General features: G+C 42.2%; 1 protein-coding gene across 1 annotated transcript; it reads right to left on the bottom strand.

The window, feature by feature from the left end:
- Positions 1-6881: 6881 nt before the first annotated feature.
- Positions 6882-19443, bottom strand: LOC141134862 (C-reactive protein-like). Its single transcript, XM_073624296.1, has 3 exons — positions 19352-19443; positions 16717-16772; positions 6882-8002 (listed from the first exon to the last, which is right to left on the bottom strand). Exons 2-3 carry the CDS (start codon positions 16769-16771, stop codon positions 7353-7355), a joined length of 705 nt encoding a protein of 234 aa, XP_073480397.1. The 5' UTR covers position 16772; positions 19352-19443; the 3' UTR covers positions 6882-7352.
- Positions 19444-19644: the final 201 nt, after the last annotated feature.

Below are 19644 nucleotides of genomic sequence, written 5' to 3'. Positions count from 1 at the left end.
ATATCCTCTAATAGTATATACAGTATATCTCCTCTAATAGTATATACAGTATATATCTCTTCTAATAGTATATACAGTATATATCTCCTCTAATAGTATTAACAGTATATCTCTCCTCTATTAGTATATACAGTATATATCTCTTCTAATAGTATATACAGTATATATCTCCTCTAATAGTATATACAGTATATATCATCTAATAGTATATACAGTATATCTCCTCTAATAGTATACACAGTATATATCCTCTAATAGTATATACAGTATATATCACCTCTCATAGTATATACAGTATATCTCCCCTCTAATAATATATACAGTATATATCTTCTAATAGTATATACAATATATATCCTCTAATAGCATATACAGTATATCTCCTCTAATAGTATATACAGTATATATCTCTTCTAATAGTATATACAGTATATCTCTCCTCTAATAGTATATACAGTATATATCTCTTCTAATAGTATATACAGTATATATCTCCTCTAATAGTATATACAGTATATATCTCCTCTAATAGTATATACAGTATATATCCTCTAATAGTATATACAGTATATTTCTCCTCTAATAGTATATACAGTATATCTCTCCTCTAATAGTATATACAGTATATATCTCCTCTAATAGTATATACAGTATATATCTCCTCTAATAGTATATACAGTATATATCTCCTCTAATAGTATATACAGTATATTTCTTCTTTCTGTTATTCTCAGAGTGGATTAGATATTTTGCTCCCTAACCATATAGTTGTTTATTTATATTTACCATTTAGAGATATTTAAGAATAAATTGACTTTACATATTAACCAAATTATACGCCACACTTTTTTTAAGGTTATTAACCGATTAATCAAGTCATTGAAACAATAATCAGCCAACTAATCGATTATGAAAATAATTGGGAGTTGCAGCCCTACTGATGACAATTCTTCACTCTGACTGTCTATGGTTTCCAGCCTGTGGTCATTACAGCACCCAACATTACTGAACAGCCATTTTCAGGAATGTGTGCGCGGGGAATATTGCATTCTGCCACAAAGAAGACTCTGTGCTTTTTCGAGCTTCGAGCGCCAAAAACTTTTACCGACGTAAAGCATTGAACAGGCTCCATTGGATACTGTACAATGGGAATCTTCATATCAGTTGTTGAAGCATCTTTAGGATTGTGCTTTGAATCACTCAGGTGAACCCGGGCTAACAGGCTCCTTCCCTGGAAACACCTAAATGCCCTCATTTGGTGGGGGGGGGTCCACATATTTTTGGTCTATCGTAGGGCTGAAGGTGAAGTATTGCCATACAGGGGATTATTGACTAAAACTGGAGAGTGCAAACTCTGGTGCAACTCTGCATAGTAACGAATCGGCTTCTGGGTTTTATTGCCAATGTTTAATTGAACAAGCTGAAGTTAGAAGCTGATTGGCTACTGTGCACAGAGGCACCAGATTCTGATTTTAGTAAATCTCCCCCTATATTGTGTATGGCTATGGGAATCTCCAAAACAGTTATATCGTTAAGAAACACTCAATCTTAGGGGAAAAAAAAGTCACTTTGAGCAGAATAGCTTTCATGCATTTATTTACTGATTTTGAAAGAAAGAAAGTAGAAAAAGTGCAGAGTTCCATTTTCCAAGGCAGTACAAAGATATTTAAGTGCAAATTTTTTTATGAAAACATGTAAAACTAAAATTGCTACTACTAATGAGCCATTGCGGATTGGGATTTTATCCCCATGATAGCTGAACAATTAAAATAAAAAGTATCCTTTCCCAAAAATAATTTCTGGTCCTTATACCCTGTATGTTCCAACTTTTTAAATTTCAGAGCCAAGCTGATACATTTAAAGGGAATGCATACATTTTCAACATTTTCGACTCTGTGCAGGTCAGTCAAGTTCCTCCACCCCAAACTCGCTCACCCATGTCTTTATGGACCTGGCTTTGTGCAGTGATGTGCAGTCATGTTGGAACAGGAAGGGGCCATCCCCAAACTGTTCCCACAATGTTGACATTAGGGATGAGCCGAACACCCCCCTGTTCGGTTCGCACCAGAACATGCGAACAGGAAAAAAGTTTGTTCGAACATGCGAACACCGTTAAAGTCTATGGGACACGAACATGAATAATCAAAAGTGCTAATTTTAAAGGCTTATATGAAAGTTATTGTCATAAAAAGTGTTTGGGGACCTGGGTCCTGCCCCAGGGGACATGGATCAATGCAAAAAAAGTTTTAAAAACGGCCGTTTTTTCAGGAGCAGTGATTTTAATAATGCTTAAAGTCAAACAATAAAAGTGTAATATCCCTTTAAATTTCATACCTGGGGGGTGTCTATAGTATGCCTGTAAAGGGGCGCATGTTTCCTGTGTTTAGAACAGTCTGACAGCAAAATGACATTTTGAAGGAAAAAACTCATTTAAAACTACTCGCGGCTATTGCATTGCCGACAATACACATAGAAGTTCATTGATAAAAACGGCATGGGAATTCCCCAAAGGGGAACCCCGAACCAAAATTAAAAAAAAAAAATGACGTGGGAGTCCTCCTAAATTCCATACCAGGCCCTTCAGGTCTGGTATGGATATTAAGGGGAACCCCGGCCAAAATTTAAAAAAAAATGACGTGGGGTTCCCCCTAAATTCCATACCAGACCCTTCAGGTCTGGTATGGATTTTAAGGGGAACCCCGCGCCAAAAAAAAAAAAAAAAACAGCGTGGGGTCCCCCCAAAAATCCATACCAGACCCTTATCCGAGCACGCAACCTGGCAGGCCGCAGGAAAAGAGGGGGGGACGAGAGTGCGGCCCCCCCTCCCTCCTGAACCGTACCAGGCCACATGCCCTCAACATTGGGAGGGTGCTTTGGGGTAGCCCCCCAAAACACCTTGTCCCCATGTTGATGAGGACAAGGGCCTCATCCCCACAACCCTGGCCGGTGGTTGTGGGGGTCTGCGGGCGGGGGGCTTATCGGAATCTGGAAGCCCCCTTTAACAAGGTGACCCCCAGATCCCGGCCCCCCCCCTGTGTGAAATGGTAAGGGGGTACATAAGTACCCCTACCATTTCACGAAGAAAGTGTCAAAAATGTTAAAAATGACAAGAGACAGTTTTTGACAATTCCTTTATTTAAATGCTTCTTCTTTCTTCTATCTTCCTTCATCTTCTGGTTCTTCTGGTTCTTCTGGCTCTTCTGGTTCTTCCTCCGGCGTTCTCGTCCAGCATCTCCTCCGCGGCGTCTTCTGTCTTCTTCTCCTCGGGCCGCTCCGCACCCATGGCATGGGGGGGAGGCTCCCGCTCTTCTCTTCTTCTTTTCTTCTCTTCTTCTCTTCTTCTTTTCTTCTTTTCTTCTCCGGGCCGCTCCGCAATCCATGCTGGCATGGAGGGAGGCTCCCGCTGTGTGACGGCGCTCCTCGTCTGACAGTTCTTAAATAACGGGGGGGGGACTTGACGGGACTTCCCTGTGGCATTCTGACGCACAGTGACTTGACGGGACTTCCCTGTGGCATTCCCCGTGACGTCACAGGGAAGTCCCGTCAAGTCACCGTGCGTCAGAGGGGGGCAGGGTCACCGGGTGGCCCCCCCCCGTTATTTAAGAACTGTCAGACGAGGAGCGCCGTCACACAGCGGGAGCCTCCCTCCATGCCAGCATGGATTGCGGAGCGGCCCGGAGAAGAAAAGAAGAAAAGAAGAAGAGAAGAAGAGAAGAAAAGAAGAAGAGAAGAGCGGGAGCCTCCCCCCCATGCCATGGGTGCGGAGCGGCCCGAGGAGAAGAAGATAGAAGACGCCGCGGAGGAGATGCTGGACGAGAACGCCGGAGGAAGAACCAGAAGAGCCAGAAGAACCAGAAGATGAAGGAAGATAGAAGAAAGAAGAAGCATTTAAATAAAGGAATTGTCAAAAACTGTCTCTTGTCATTTTTAACATTTTTGACACTTTCTTTGTGAAATGGTAGGGGTACTTATGTACCCCCTTACCATTTCACACAGGGGGGGGCCGGGATCTGGGGGTCACCTTGTTAAAGGGGGCTTCCAGATTCCGATAAGCCCTCCGCCCGCAGACCCCCACAACCACCGGCCAGGGTTGTGGGGATGAGGCCCTTGTCCTCATCAACATGGGGACAAGGTGTTTTGGGGGGCTACCCCAAAGCACCCTCCCAATGTTGAGGGCATGTGGCCTGGTACGGTTCAGGAGGGAGGGGGGGCCGCACTCTCGTCCCCCCCTCTTTTCCTGCGGCCTGCCAGGTTGCGTGCTCGGATAAGGGTCTGATATGGATTTTTGGGGGGACCCCACGCCGTTTTTTTTTTTTTTTTTTTGGTGCGGGGTTCCCCTTAAAATCCATACCAGACCTGAAGGGTCTGGTATGGAATTTAGGGGGAACCCCACGTCATTTTTTTTTTTAAATTTTGGCCGGGGTTCCCCTTAATATCCATACCAGACCTGAAGGGCCTGGTATGGAATTTAGGGGGACTCCCACGTCATTTTTTTTTTTTTAATTTTGGTTCGGGGTTCCCCTTTGGGGAATTCCCATGCCGTTTTTATCAATGAACTTCTATGTGTATTGTCGGCAATGCAATAGCCGCGAGTAGTTTTAAATGAGTTTTTTCCTTCAAAATGTCATTTTGCTGTCAGACTGTTCTAAACACAGGAAACATGCGCCCCTTTACAGGCACACTATAGACACCCCCCAGGTACGAAATTTAAAGGGATATTACACTTTTATTGATTGACTTTAAGCATTATTAAAATCACTGCTCCTGAAAAAACGGCCGTTTTTAAAACTTTTTTTTGCATTGATCCATGTCCCCTGGGGCAGGACCCAGGTCCCCAAACACTTTTTATGACAATAACTTGCATATTAGCCTTTAAAATTAGCACTTTTGATTTCTCCCATAGACTTTTAAAGGGTGTTCCGCGGCATTCGAATTTGCCGCGAACACCCCAAATTGTTCGCTGTTCGGTGAACTTGCGAACAGCCAATGTTCGAGTCGAACATGAGTTCGACTCGAACTCGAAGCTCATCCCTAGTTGACATCATGAAATTGTCCAAAATGTCTTGGTATGCTGACGCCTTTAAGAGTTCCCTTCATTGGAACTAAGGGGCCAAGCCCAACCCCTGAAAAACAACCCCCACACCATAATCCCCCTCCACCAAATGATTTGGACTAGTGCACAAAGCAAGGTCCATAAAGACATGGATGAGCGAGTCTGGGGTGGAGGAACTTGACTGGCCTGCACAGAGTCCTGACCTCAACCCGATAGAACACCTTTTGGATGAATTAGAGCGGAGACTGCGAGCCAGGCCTTCTCCTGCCTGACCTCACAAATGGTCTTCTGGAAGAATGGTCAAACATTCCCATAGACACACTCCTAAACCTTGTTGACAGCCTTCCCAGAAGAGCTGAAGCTGTTATAGCTGTAAAGGGTGGGCCAACTCAATATTGAACCCTTTGGACTAAAGATTTACCAAAACCATGTAGTGCAAGGGCCTGCCTGATTGCATACAAATTGAAACGTTTATGCTCCGTACACACGATTGGACTTTCCGACAACAAAACCGTGGAATTTTGTCTGAAGGGTGTTGGCCCAAACTTGTCTTGCATACACACGGTCACACACATGTTGGCCAACAATTACGAGCGTAGTGACGTACTAGACGTACTACGTGGTTTTTCAGCTCTTTGGCGCCACCTTTTGGGCTCCTTCTGCTAATTTCGTGTTAGTAGAAGTTTGGTGAGTGTTGATTCGCGCTTATCATTTCACACTTTTCATTTCACACTTTTCAGTTTGTTTCTGAACGGCCGTTCGTCAACCAGCCATCTTGCGGAATCGGAGGAGATAACGTGTTATTTATTATTGGTCTTGGAGTTATCGCTTTGACATTTTTTCTTTGGTTGAATAATGATTTGATTTGTTATATTTTCTATATTTTTTGGATGCATAGAATGCACTTTTTGGTTAAGTTCTATTGGCAGATAGCATGTCTAATTTTATTTTTTTTTTTTAATGCACAATAAAAAAATTGTGGAGAATAATACTTGGCTATGTGTTTTACTTCAAATGATAGTTTGGGAGTAGGCAGGTACATTTGAAAAAATACAATGTAAAATTGACAAGGGACACCAACATAGTTGTATTTTTGTTCTTAAAATCTACGGGATAATGGTGTTGTGGTAACTTGCCCAAATAAAAAAAAAAAAATAAAAGCATAATAATATTATTCTTGATATCACTAGAAAAAAAATCCTTTGAAAATTAGTTTGCAATAACTCCATCAGTATCACCAGCAAAGCAGCTTCATTATCATCCCATTAAAGAAGAAGAGAATTGTGCACTGCATTTGGAGATTCCATAATTTGCCGCGTCCCGAATGTTAATTCTCCATTACAAATGCTAATTTACAAGACCGACTGCTTCTGCTTCCGAGCATGCGTGTTTGTACTTTGGACATTTGTCCGACGGAATTGTGTACACACGATCGGAAAGTCCGACAACACACATTTGTTGGCGGAAAATTTGAAGACATGCTAGCCAACATTTGTTGGCGGAAAGTCCGACAACAATTGTCCGATGGAACGTACAAACGGTCGGATTTTCCGCCAACAGCCTGACATCCAACATTTTCCATCGGAAAATCCGATCGTGTGTACAGGGTTTTAAGGTTTGACCTCATATTATATGGTTTTGGTAAATCTGAAGACAAAAATCTGCAGAAAATCTAATAGTGTGCATGTTGTCTTAGACTGGGGTGCCATTAAAGTTCATGTGCGTGTAAAGCAGGCATCCCAATACTGTTGGTAATATAGTGTGTGTGTATATATATATATATATATATATATATATATATATATATATATATATATATATATATATATATATATATATATATATATATATATATATATACATATACAATATATATATTTATCGAAAATTTAATTTAAAGTAAAAGTGAGCAAAAGGAGCAAGACATTTTTTTTTCCGTCTTTTATTTTCTGTTTTTGATTTTCTTTAATCGATGGAAAAGAGGTCCTTGATAGTCCTTGACACTACATCGATGTATAGTGGTTTAAGAGTGTGTTTTACAGTTGTTGAAGAATAAGACGTTAAAGTTGTCATTATTTATTTTTTTGGTGACTGTATCTTACCCATATAAATATTAGCAAGTGTTACTATTATTGTCACAGTGCTACTGTTTTCAATAAAATGTTATTATGCAAAAATAAAAAAGAGAAAAATAATATTTCACAGCCCAGCCCCTTGTCAAACAGCGTCGTCTGCAGATATGAAGGTCATCAAATTTCCCCTTAAGAATAATCAGCAGAATTTCTAACTGTAAGGACTACTAACCTACAATTGATTCTTTGACCGTTGAGCTGGCACACTCCCAAGACTTACAATAGAGCTTGGGCTGAACCAAGACATTGCCTTTAATATCATAGTTAAGAGAATTCCAGTTAATGTGATTTCCTTTGATATGCCCAGACATAACGCCCTTCATTTCATCTGGTGTCAAAGTATAATCCCACATATGGACATCACTTATTTCACCAACAAATGACTGACCAACTTCAAAACCTCCCCCAAATGTGTCTTGGTCTTGTCCCAAAATTATACTTGCTTCATCACTAATAATCGACCCTTTCTTTGCAACATTTCTTGGGTAGAGCTTCCCATTGACCCACAGTTGGATTACCTCAGTGGTGGAGTCCCAAGTTGCACAGGTATGCTTCCAGGCCAGGGTCTCTGGGTCTATTTTGAATGTTCTCTCCTCCTGGAGTACAGCTATTAAGACATTTGATGTTCTGGAGAAAATTAGGATGGCATTGTCAACACCAGACGCTGCCATAGAAAAGAGACTGTAGTCCCGTGTAAGCTCTGTATAAGATCGAAGACAGATGGTGACGTTTTGTAATGACTTTTTTATCTCAGGTTTTAGTGTCACATGTGCCGAAGCAGTTGGCGCTGGGAAGAGGAACACTTTATCACTCATATCTAGAAAAAAAAAAACAATAAAGCATAAGGTAAGCTATAATAAAAAAAGATAAAGTTTCATGATTTGCTGACTATCACATCTACCTACTGTATATGGCCAAATGTGGACCTCCTCTGAATGGTGGAGTTCAGGTGTTGCAAGTGAAGGGTAGGGATGAGCCACCAGAACATGCAAACAGACAAAAAATTTGTGCGAACAAGCAAACCCTATTAAAGTCTATGGGATACGAACACGAAATATTCAAAAGTGCTCATTTTAAAGGCTTATATGCAAGTTATTGTCATAAAATGTGTTTGGGGACCTGGGTCCTGCCCCAGGGGACATGTATCAATGCAAAAAAAATTTTTTTAAAAAACCAACATTTTTTAAAATATGTGGTGCTACCTCAGTCTCAATAAAATAAAAGGACCAATGATGTACTGCACGTCCAATCAATTATGGACTTCTACTAAAACCACCAGTAATAATGCACAATAACTAATCTTATAAGTAAATAGCGTGTCCAATCAGTTGACATAACCTCCCATTGATAATGGTAGATAATGTTGTATGACAATACTAAATGCAATGCACCAACATGCAATATAATAAATCAATACAACTCCCAAACAAAACAATAACAAAGTGCACAGTGCTAGCAATAATGATCAATGTGAACAATGTCACGCAATAAGCTTCGTGTCCAATTAATGATGAACTTCAAGCATAGCCACCAGTGGTGTAAACAATAAATGTGAGCAATATCCCATAAATAAATTGCGTATCCAATCAATTAGTGTGTCCTAAAAATAATAATAATGTGTAGAAAGTACATAATGAGTGTAATAACGTTAATCAATGCGTATCCAATCAAATAGCGTATCCTAATAATAAATAAGAATAATAATATATAAAAAATATTATAATAACATCACCATATAGTGCAATACATCAATGCGATTCCCAAAGGCAAACATACAAAGTGCAATGTGCTAGCTATATAAATGGTAGAAATAAAATGTGCAAAAAAATATTATAAAAAGTCATTATAAACATGTGATACAATCAGTGTCCAAATCCCCTAGGGGCTGGTAACAAACGCAGGTATAAGTAGTGCAGTCTAAACACCCTGCAGTGCAATATATATAGCTTCAAGTGAGAATATATTGTGCAGTCCAAAGACATGCAGTGCAATATTTAATACGACTTCCGATATGAACAGCACACAATCCTTCTAAAGGTGAAAAGAAGTGCAGATATAGTGGTGGCAGATGTCTAATTCATCCACTTCTGTTCCGATGTGCGGTGACCATTTCCCCCAGCCTCTCACCTGCAGTGGCGGCTCCAAATGAGCCGAATCAAGCTTGAATCCACAGGTGGATGGAGATGTGTAGACCGGGGCAGCTTCCACAGACAACTTCCAATCAAGGTCCCAGCTCCCAGAGGGAGTATAGGTTGATACAGGAAGGAATGGCACTCTCCCACACTGACATCTGTATTTCTCAGATATATAATGAGAAGAAAAGAGTGGGCTCCATAGTGTAGTAGATTAAGAATAATTTTAATGAAAACGCTGTAATGACTTACATAAGGATAAAGAAAGAACAGCAAGTAAAAGTAAAGCTTCCGGGTTCGGCCGTCCCCTGGAAGCAGCGGCACCTGGCTCCTCCCTCTCTGACACGTTGCGTCACACCACACGTGACTTTCTCAAAGGGATGAGGAGTCGGGTGCCAAACAGCCAGTGTGAATAGCGGCCAGTAGCAAATCAATGACCATGGTCGCTGGCCGCTATTCACACTGGCTGTTTGGCACCCGACCCCTCATCCCATTTGAGAAAGTCACGTGTGGTGTGACGCAACGCGTCAGGAAGGGAGGAGCCAGGTGCCGCTGCTTCCAGTGGACGGCCGAACCCGGAAGCTTTACTTTTACTTGCTGTTCGTTCTTTATCCTTATGTAGGTCACTACAGCATTTTCATTAAAATTATTCTTAATCTACTACACTATGGAGCCCACTCTTTTCTTCTCATTACAGTTGCAGGACATCATTGGTCCTTTTATTTTATTGAGAGGTAGCGCCACATATTTTAATATGTTTTATTACTAGGGTGACGTGAGTATACCATTTTTATGTTGGCAGGTCCTTGAGCTTTATTTATCAGTGTGGGTTTTGCGCATTAGTTGTTTTTTATTTTTTTAAAACAACCGTTTTTTCAGGAGCAGTGATTTTAATAATGCTTAAAGTGAAACAATGAAAATTAAATGTTCCTATAAATATCGTGCCTGGGGGGTCCCCTTAGTCTGCCTGTAAAGTGGTGCATCTCGCTGATGTGTTTTACAGTGCCGCAGCAAAATTACATTTCTAAAGGAAAAAATGTCATTTAAAATTGCTCGCGGCTGTAATGTTTTGCCGGCTTTCGGCAATATAGATAAAATTCAAGGAAAAAATTGGCGTGGATATTAAGGGGTACTCCACGCCAAAATGTAAAAAAAAAAACTGCGCGAGGTCCTCCCCCAAAATACATACCAGGCCCTTCAGGTCTGGTATGGATTTTAAGGTGAACTCCAAGTCAAAATTTACCAAAAAAATGCCGTGGGTCCCCCCAAAATCCATACCAGACCCTTATCCGAGCAAGCAGCCTGGCAGGCCAGGAACGAGCGGGCTCCCCCCCCGCTTGCCCTCAACATGGGGAGGGTGCTTTGAGGTCCCCCCCAAAGCACCTTGTCCCCATGTTGATGGGGACAAGGGCCTAGTCATCACAACCCTGGCCATTGGTTGTGGGGGTCTGCAGGCGGGGGGCTTATTATATTCTGGAAGTCCCCTTTAACAAGGGGGACCCCAGATCGCAGCCCCACCCCTATGTGAATGTGTATCGGGTATATTGTGCCCTTACCCATTTACTAAAAAAAGTGTCAAAAAGTAATAACCACAATACACAGTTTTTGACAATTCCTTTATTAAAAAAGAAAAGAAAAAAGTGTCCCGCGATGTACATCCATCGTTAAGCACGCTGCCTGACGGTCACAAAAAAAAAAAAAAATACTCCGCCTCCATATGAGGCGTCCCGCCGACTGCTGTCTCTTCACTGAGACAGCTGTTATATAATCAAGGGTGGAGCCACCTGTTGACGTAACCGGATGATCCTGCCCCTGTGATGGCACATGACGTCAGAAGGGGCGGGGTCACTTGGTTACATCAGCGGGGGCCCCGCCCTTGCCTATATAACAGCTGTCACAGCCAAGAGGCAGCAGTCGGTGAGACGCCTTCCATTGAGGCAGAGGTTTTTTTATCTTCTATTTTTTGGGTCCGTCAGGCAGCGTGATTATTGATGGATGTAAATCGCGGGACACTTTTTTTTCTTTTCTTTTCTAATAGTGGAAGAGAAATATAGGCAGTAGTACCATCATCCAGAAATGTAGAGATATAGTAATCAGAAGTTTGGTCCCCAACCAAAACTTCCTAGAGAACAGGGGCAATTGGACTATCTCGTTACAAGTTAAACTAAGGTAGATTCAAATGTATAAACACGTATATTGAAAAATATATAACGTTTTATTAATACAAAATCAATAAAAGATAACACATAATCAGATACAGATTAAAAGCATGGTGACAATCCATGTATATCACCAATATAATGGTCCCCAAGAGGAGAGGATCACAGTGGGATAGTTGGTCATGGAAAGCATCTAAACTAGTTTTGTGGTCTAATGCCGCTTCGTCAGGAGAAAATCTGTAATTTGATTGACAAATGATCAATAACAGTACAACTGACCAAAATAGTGATGCAATCTCATACAGAGATAACAATAGCAGTATATTCATGGGGGGGGGGCAAAGCTGCTTACCTATAACCCTGGCAGCTGCAGGACAAAGGACGTCACCAAAACGTCCCCCCGCTGCGACTAGGGGGAACGTGCAAATCAATGGACTGATATCTGGATGGATAGGGTAAAGTGATTGATATAAGTAGACTATGCAGTCAAAAGGGATGTGGGTGAAGGGATGTGAATGTGAAGTGGAGGTGTGAAGGAAGGAAAAGGGGAGGTTGGAAAATTGTGTGGAAGTGCGGAAGTTAGAGGACAAATAGGGAAAGAGGGAGGGGCGGAATTGCAATGTGTGTGTGTGGGGGGGTTGGGAAAAAGAGAAGGAAGGGGGAGGGGGAAAAGGGGGAAAAAGGGGGGAGGGGGAAAGGGGGGGAGGGGAGGGAGAGAGAAGATGAAAAATGGGAAAAGGGGTGGAGATGGATAAGGGGGGGAAGGAGAGGGAATGAAAAAGTGTAGGGCGGGGGGAAGGAAGAAAGGCAAGAGGGAAGAGGGGAATGGGAGGTGGAGGGGGGAGAAAAGGGGGGAGAGAAAGGACAAAAGTAGAGATAGAGGGGAAGGCCTTGATTAAAGAAAGGAGGGAGGGTATAAAGAATGAAAAAGGGAAAAGAAAGAAAAGGAGAGGGGGGAGAAAAAAGATGGGGGGGGAGGGGGAGCATAGTATGTACCTTGTATGCAGATGCACAAAATGTAGGGGTCCCGGGGTGTACGGGCCAGCTTAGGCTGGAAGTTCCAATACTCAGCAAGGTATAAAAGCCACTACAGAAGAATGATTAAAGGTGGGGGTGTGTTTAAGCACACACAATAAATGCCAATGTTTATAACCTATAGAAAAAGGAAATATAATGGCCACAGATGAATTAGAAGATAGGGATGCAGCTCCATCGGAGTACATCCTTGGGGAATTGTTTACTCCCACTGATGCCAGGATATTTTCTTCTCCCACCAGCAACAGACCGGCCCTCCTAAAGTTTGAAGGACAATAAACTGTCTCTTTGTTTAGAAAGTTTCGAGACCCCTGTATTAGACTATTGTACCCTTCAATATATAAGGAAAAAAGGGGGGATATTTGCGCTAACCACAAAAATACCAACCAAAGTGAAAAAATATGTAGGTATACAGGTAGTGTGACTACGTGTACAGGTGATGTGATTAAATGCTGCACCTCTACAAGTTAAATACTGAAAACCTAAAACAAATTGGAAAAGAAGAAAAAAGTGCACAAATTAACCAATAAAAATGGTGATAAATATTGTTGCAAAACAAAAACCAAACCTCAACATAACATATGAAAAAATATATCAGTAAATATGTGTATCACAACACACAAAAAAATTGTGAAAGAAAGTCCATGTATTATCTGAAAATAAAACAAACGTCCTTAAATGAATTTCCAGAAAACTAAAACAAAAGTTGGATCTCAAATGATAGAGATCAAGAGCGCCTATGCATTAGCCTGCCGGCAGGTCAGATTGCGATAGTCAAACGACAGGGAGATGTCCACCTGTTACCAAGGAACCAGCGAAAGAAAACTTCACTCCGGGGATACTCTTTATGAAAGCAAAGATCTGGAAATTCTCATGTAAGGAGGAACAGAAGAGGGCTTCATGGTGCAGTATATTCCAACAAAGGTCTTTATTTCTGAACAGATCATACAAAAGAATCCATAAAGTAAAAAATCCATAAAATCAAAGCAGGCAAGAAAGGTTGTTTGAACTAGCCGTGATGACGTCACAGGACTATGCTCCAGCCGACGCGTTTCCCCATAAAAGGCATCCACTGGGAACGGAGATCATGCCTGGACGTCAGCACACAACGCTTAAATACCATTCAGGCAGGAGAGACACAGGAATTCAGCATTTAGCCTAATACAATCCGTGTCACCAATTTAGTCATTTAAAAATGATCAAATTCTATATAAAATTAAAATAAAAAGTAATAATAAATATATTTGAATCTATTCCTAGAACCAATAATATAGTATATATATGTACATAAACAATAGACACATAAATAAAAATATATATAAGTTGTTTCTCTGGTTATAAACCACCCAATCACCAATGTTTAGGAAAGAGATATATACCGTATTTATCGGCGTATAACACGCACCGGCGTATAACACGCACCTCAATTTAGGAGGGAATTTTAAGGAAAAAAAACTTTTAGGAGGGAACTTGAAGGGAAAAAAAACTTACATTTAAATGCCCATCATTGCAGCCTTCTCAGTAAAGCCTTGCTCCAGTGCAGCCATGTCAGTGCAGCCTTGCTAGTGCAGCCATGTCAGTGCAGCCTTGCCAGTGCAGCCATGTCAGTGCAGCCATGTCAGTGCAGCCTTGCTAGTGCAGCCATGTCAGTGCAGCCTTGCCAGTGCAGCCATGTCAGTGCAGCCATGTCAGTGCAGCCATGTCAGTGCAGCCTTCCCCAGTGTCCAGTGCAGCCTTGCCCCAGTCCAGCCTTGCCCCAGTCCAGCCTTGCCCCAGTGCAGTCCTGCTGAAGCCTCTGAGCTTCAAAATCGCCGACCGCGATTTGAAAATGGCGCCGCCGGCGCCGAAATACACAGAGCCGGTCCTCGGCTCTTCTCGGCGGCTCTCGTTCACTTTCGGCTCCACTCGGACGGTGAGCGGAGCTATCAGAAACTAGCCGAGTATACTCGGCTAGGTTCGGGCGGCGCTCGAGTGAAACCGAAAGCGGCTGAGAAGAGCCGAGGACCGGCACTGTGTATTTCGGCGCCGGCGGCGCCATTTTCAAATCGCGGTCAGCGATTTTTTCATTCTGACAGGTCAGGATCGCAGGGGATCGGCGTATAACACGCACCCGCGATTTTCCCCTGATTTTAAGGGGAAAAAAGTGCGTGTTATACGCCGATAAATACGGTAATCAACATGTAATAATCAATATTAAAAACATTCACTAAAAAAAATTATTATTCCTTTTTCTCTAAAACACACTAATATAAATATGTACTAAGTGAAGATAAGATACAGAAAAAGCACAAGAGGGATAATTTGCACATCAAAAACTCAGCTATTATCTATAAAACAGTTCGTGTCACACTCAATATTCAAACCCCAGGGGCTATAACACTGGAGGTCATATATCCATTTCATCTCAGGACGAGAAATATGTCTTTTAAGGTTATCGCCCCCCCAATGTGGGACATATTTCTCTATAGCTATAACTTGAAGAAGCGAGCTGTCTCCCTTGTGACATAAACGAAAATGTTTAGACACACTGTGGCCTATAAATCCTCTTTTGATATTGCCTATGTGCTCACCTATTCTAATATTAAGTGCCCTAGTGGTCCTGCCTACATATTGTAACCCACATGGGCAGGCCAGTAGGTATAGAACCCCTATAGTTCCACAGGTAATAAATTCTTGTATATTAAATTATTTTGTTGTGACATTGGACTTAAAGGAAGTAGTTCTGATAGTTTCTGAGGTCTTGCATACTTTGCATCGTTTACAGGGAAAAAAACCTTTGGTATACCCCGCGGTATACCCCGCGGCTAGTTCAAACACCCTTTCTTGCCTGCTTTGATTTTATGGATTTTTCATCTGTATGATCTGTTCGGAAATAAAGACCTTTGTTGGAATATACTGCACCATGAAGCCCTCTTCTGTTCCTCCTTACATGAGAATTTCCAGATCCTTGCTTTCATAAAGAGTATCCTGAGAGTGAAGTTTTCTTTCGCTGGTTCCTTGGTAACAGGTGGACATCTCCCTGTCGTTTGACTATCGCAAGCTGACCTGCTGGCAGGCTAATGCATAGGCGCTTTTGATCTCTATCATTTGAGATCCAACTTATCTGGTAAGCAGTTTTCTGGAGATTTATTTAAGGACTTTTGTTTTAGTTTTCTGGAAATTCATTTAAGGACCTTTGTTTTATTTTCAGATAATACATGGACTTTCTTTCACAATTTTTGTGTGTGTTGTGATACACAATTTTACTGATATATTTTTTCATATGATATGTTAAGGTTTGGTTTTTGTTTTGCACCAATATTTATCACCATTTTTAGTGGTTAATTTGCCCACTATTGTGCCCTTCAAACCTTGTGGTGACAGTATGGGGAAGACCCTTTTTGGTTCCTGCAAGACTGTGCTCCTGTGAACAAAGCCAGCTCCATAAAGGCATAGGTTAACCAATTTGGTGTGAAGGAATTTGAAGAGCCTTCGACAAGCCCTGACCTCAACTCTACTGAAAACCTTTGATGCTACCAGATTGATATCTTCCTTCTCCGAAAAAAGCACTAATGTTATGTGTTGGTTAGTGTCTGCTTGCATTGTTTTTGCACATTTGGGAAAAAGGTGACCTACTGATTGCTATCCCTGCTATAGTTTTTTCCCCATTTTGTTTTGTGTGGTTATTATCCTTATCTTCATCCATGCTTCCAATAGGTCACATTGACCCACCATGTTGTGGCTACAGACGGTGGTAAACACAGAGTGCAAAACTTACCACTTTGATATTGATGTTATTTTCTTGACATGTTTTTTTTTTTCTTTTTATACTTCTGCTACATTGTATTTCTCATGGTGATTACCACCTGACTTTCAGCCATTAACCGACAACTTTGACTGTAATAAGCAATTGTATACATTTTTAGCTTCTTTATCCTGTTTGTATGATTTGTACAGTGATAAAACCTTCAATAAATATTTTAAAAAAAGAAAATCTTTGGGATGAATTAGAACTCTGAAAAAACAGGTCTTCTAAAAAAAATGCATTTAATGAACTATGTGTAAAGAGGGCTATCTAAAGTGCATCGGGCTACTATTATATATAACTCAGAAGACAAAAGACCTATGCATTTGTAAAAAGACGTTTCAGCTAGTCAAGTTGGACACAATGTTAGGTCCCCCTGTCTTCCATCTTATGACACATAATAACAAGCTGTAGAACCTACCTTCACAGGAAAGTGTCCCCATGATGAATGGCAACAGCAAGATACATAACTTCATCCTTTTAAAAATAAATACACATATTACAGACAGTTTATTAAATGTTACAGCTAACCTGTGCTCCCCTGTACAGGGCAAAGTAATACAAGGTTATTCCCGTCTTCTTTATAGGAGCGCATACTTATTAATGATGAGCTGACCTGCCCTGGGTTCAGTTTGAGCAGGGTTTGGTGAACTTCACAGAAGATCCTGACCTAGAACCCCATTGAAATCAATGGAGCGGAATCTGTCAAATGAAAAAATGCCCATTTTCTGGGCAAATAGCCAAGGAGGTGTCAAAAATGAGCATGCTGGGATGGGGTTTGGAGTAGGCACTGCCCCATGGAACATGTACCAATGCTTTTTCAACATTCCAGGAACAGCGATTTAAAAAAAAAAAAACATTAATATTTATATTGTAAAAAGGAAAAAGAGTCCACAATTCCCAGCAAATGACTCCCTCCAGGCTTCTTTTTTTTAAGAAAAAACAGCAAACATACCCCAAAGGTCCTCTAAAATACATAGCAGATCCTTTTATTGTTTGTAAATGTCACTTTTGTTGTAGTACAGATCCTGTGAGTCTCTCACACTCCTCTCCTGTACATACTGTCCATTGTCATCCCTTCCACACTCCTCTCCTGTACATACTGTCCATTGTCATCCCTTCCACACTCCTCTCCTGTACATACTGTCCATTGTCATCCCTTCCACACTCCTCTCCTGTACATACTGTCCATTGTCATCCCTTCCACACTCCTCTCCTGTACATACTGCATACTGTCATTCCCTCCACACTCCTCTCTTGTACATACTGCCCTCTGTCATCCCCTCCACACTCCTCTCCTGTACATACTGCTCACTGTCATCCCTTCCACACTCCTCTCCAGTACATACTGCCCACTGTCATCTCCTCCACACTCCTCTCCTGTACATACTGCATACTGTCATTCCCTCCACACTCCTCTCTTGTACATACTGCCCTCTGTCATCCCCTCCACACTCCTCTCCTGTACATACTGCTCACTGTCATCCCTTCCACACTCCTCTCCAGTACATACTGCCCACTGTCATCCCTCCACACTCCTCTCCTGTACATACTGCTCACTGTCATCCCTCTACACCCCTCTCCTGTACATACTGCACACTGTCATCCCTCCACACTCCTCTCCTGTACATACTGCCCACTGTCATCCCCTCCACACTCCTCTCCTGTACATACTGCTCACTGTCATTACCTCCACACTCCTCTCCTGTACATACTGCCCACTGTCATACCCTCCACACTCCTCTCCTGTACATACTGCTCACTGTCATCCCTCTACACCCCTCTCCTGTACATACTGCACACTGTCATCCCTCCACACTCCTCTCCTGTACATACTGCCCACTGTCATCACTCCACACTCCTCTCCTGTACATACTGCCCACTGTCATACCCTCCACACTCCTCTCCTGTACATACTGCCCATTGTCATCTCCTCCACACTCCTCTCCTGTACATACTGTCTACTGTCTTCCCCTCCACACTCCTCTCCTGTACATACTGCCCACTGTCATCACTCCACACTTCTCTCCTGTACATACTGCCCACTGTCATCCTCTCCACACTCCTCTCCTGTACATACTGCCCACTGTCATCCCTCCACACTCCTCTCCTGTACATACTGTCTACTGTCATCCCCTCCACACTCCTCTCCTGTACATACTGCCCACTGTCATCCCTCCACACTCCTCTCCTGTACATACTGTCTACTGTCATCCCCTCCACACTCCTCTCCTGTACATACTGCCCACTGTCATCCCCTCCACACTCCTCTTCCGTACATACTGTCCACTGTCATCCCCTCCACACTCCTCTCCTGTACATACTGCCCACTGTCATCCCCTCCACACTCCTCTCCTGTACATACTGCCCACTGCCATCCCCTTCACACTCCTCTCCTGTACATACTGCCCACTGTCATCCCCTCCACACTCCTCTCCTGTACATACTGCCCACTGTCATCCCCTCCACACTCCTCTCCTGTACATACTGTCTACTGTCATCACTCCACACTCCTCTCCCATACATACTGCTCACTGTCATCCCTTCCACACTCCTCTCCCATACATACTGCCCGCTGTCATCCCCTCCACACTCCTCTCCTGTACATACTGCTCACTGTCATCCCTCTACACCCCTCTCCTGTACATACTGCTCACTGTCATCCCTCCACACTCCTCTCCCATACATACTGCCCACTGTCATTCCCTCCACACTCCTCTCCTGTACATACTGCTAACTGTCATCCCTCTACACTCCTCTCCTGTACATACTGCACACTGTCATCCCTCCACACTCCTCTTCTGTACATACTGCTCACTGTTATCCCTCCACACTCCTCTCCTGTACATACTGCACACTGTTATCCCTCCACACTCCTCTCCTGTACATACTGCCCACTGTCATACCCTCCACACTCCTCTCCTGTACATGCTGCCCACTGTCATTCCCTCTACACTCCTTTCCTATACACACTGCCCACTGTCATACCCTCCACACTCCTCTCCTGTACATACTGCCCATCCTTAATGAATATACATCAAATCTTTGTTATATACCTGCTCTTCTTTATGTGTCAGTCCTCCAATCTGTTCTTTCTCTCCCGACCTTTTCAGAACTCTGCATGTCCTCAGAACACGTTATCTGTTTTTATATGGTAGGTTTGATAGAAACATTGCTCATAAGGAGAGAAGTTATTGCCCGGCCATCAGTTAATCAAATACAATAAACTTTTACTGTGCCATTTATGTCTGCTTTATGATCCCAATATTTTTCTATTACAGTTCTTTTTTTTATATGTAAGCAGAATATTGACGCCTAAAGTGAATGTTTGCATTTTCCTTTAGCAAAG

The sequence above is a fragment of the Aquarana catesbeiana genome, linkage group LG03 (genome assembly GCF_042186555.1).
Source record: "Aquarana catesbeiana isolate 2022-GZ linkage group LG03, ASM4218655v1, whole genome shotgun sequence".
In the NCBI taxonomy this organism is placed as follows: Eukaryota; Metazoa; Chordata; class Amphibia; order Anura; family Ranidae; genus Aquarana; species Aquarana catesbeiana.
The sequence above is the reverse complement of the archived record's forward strand: the minus strand, read 5'-3'. Positions and strand labels throughout refer to the sequence as shown.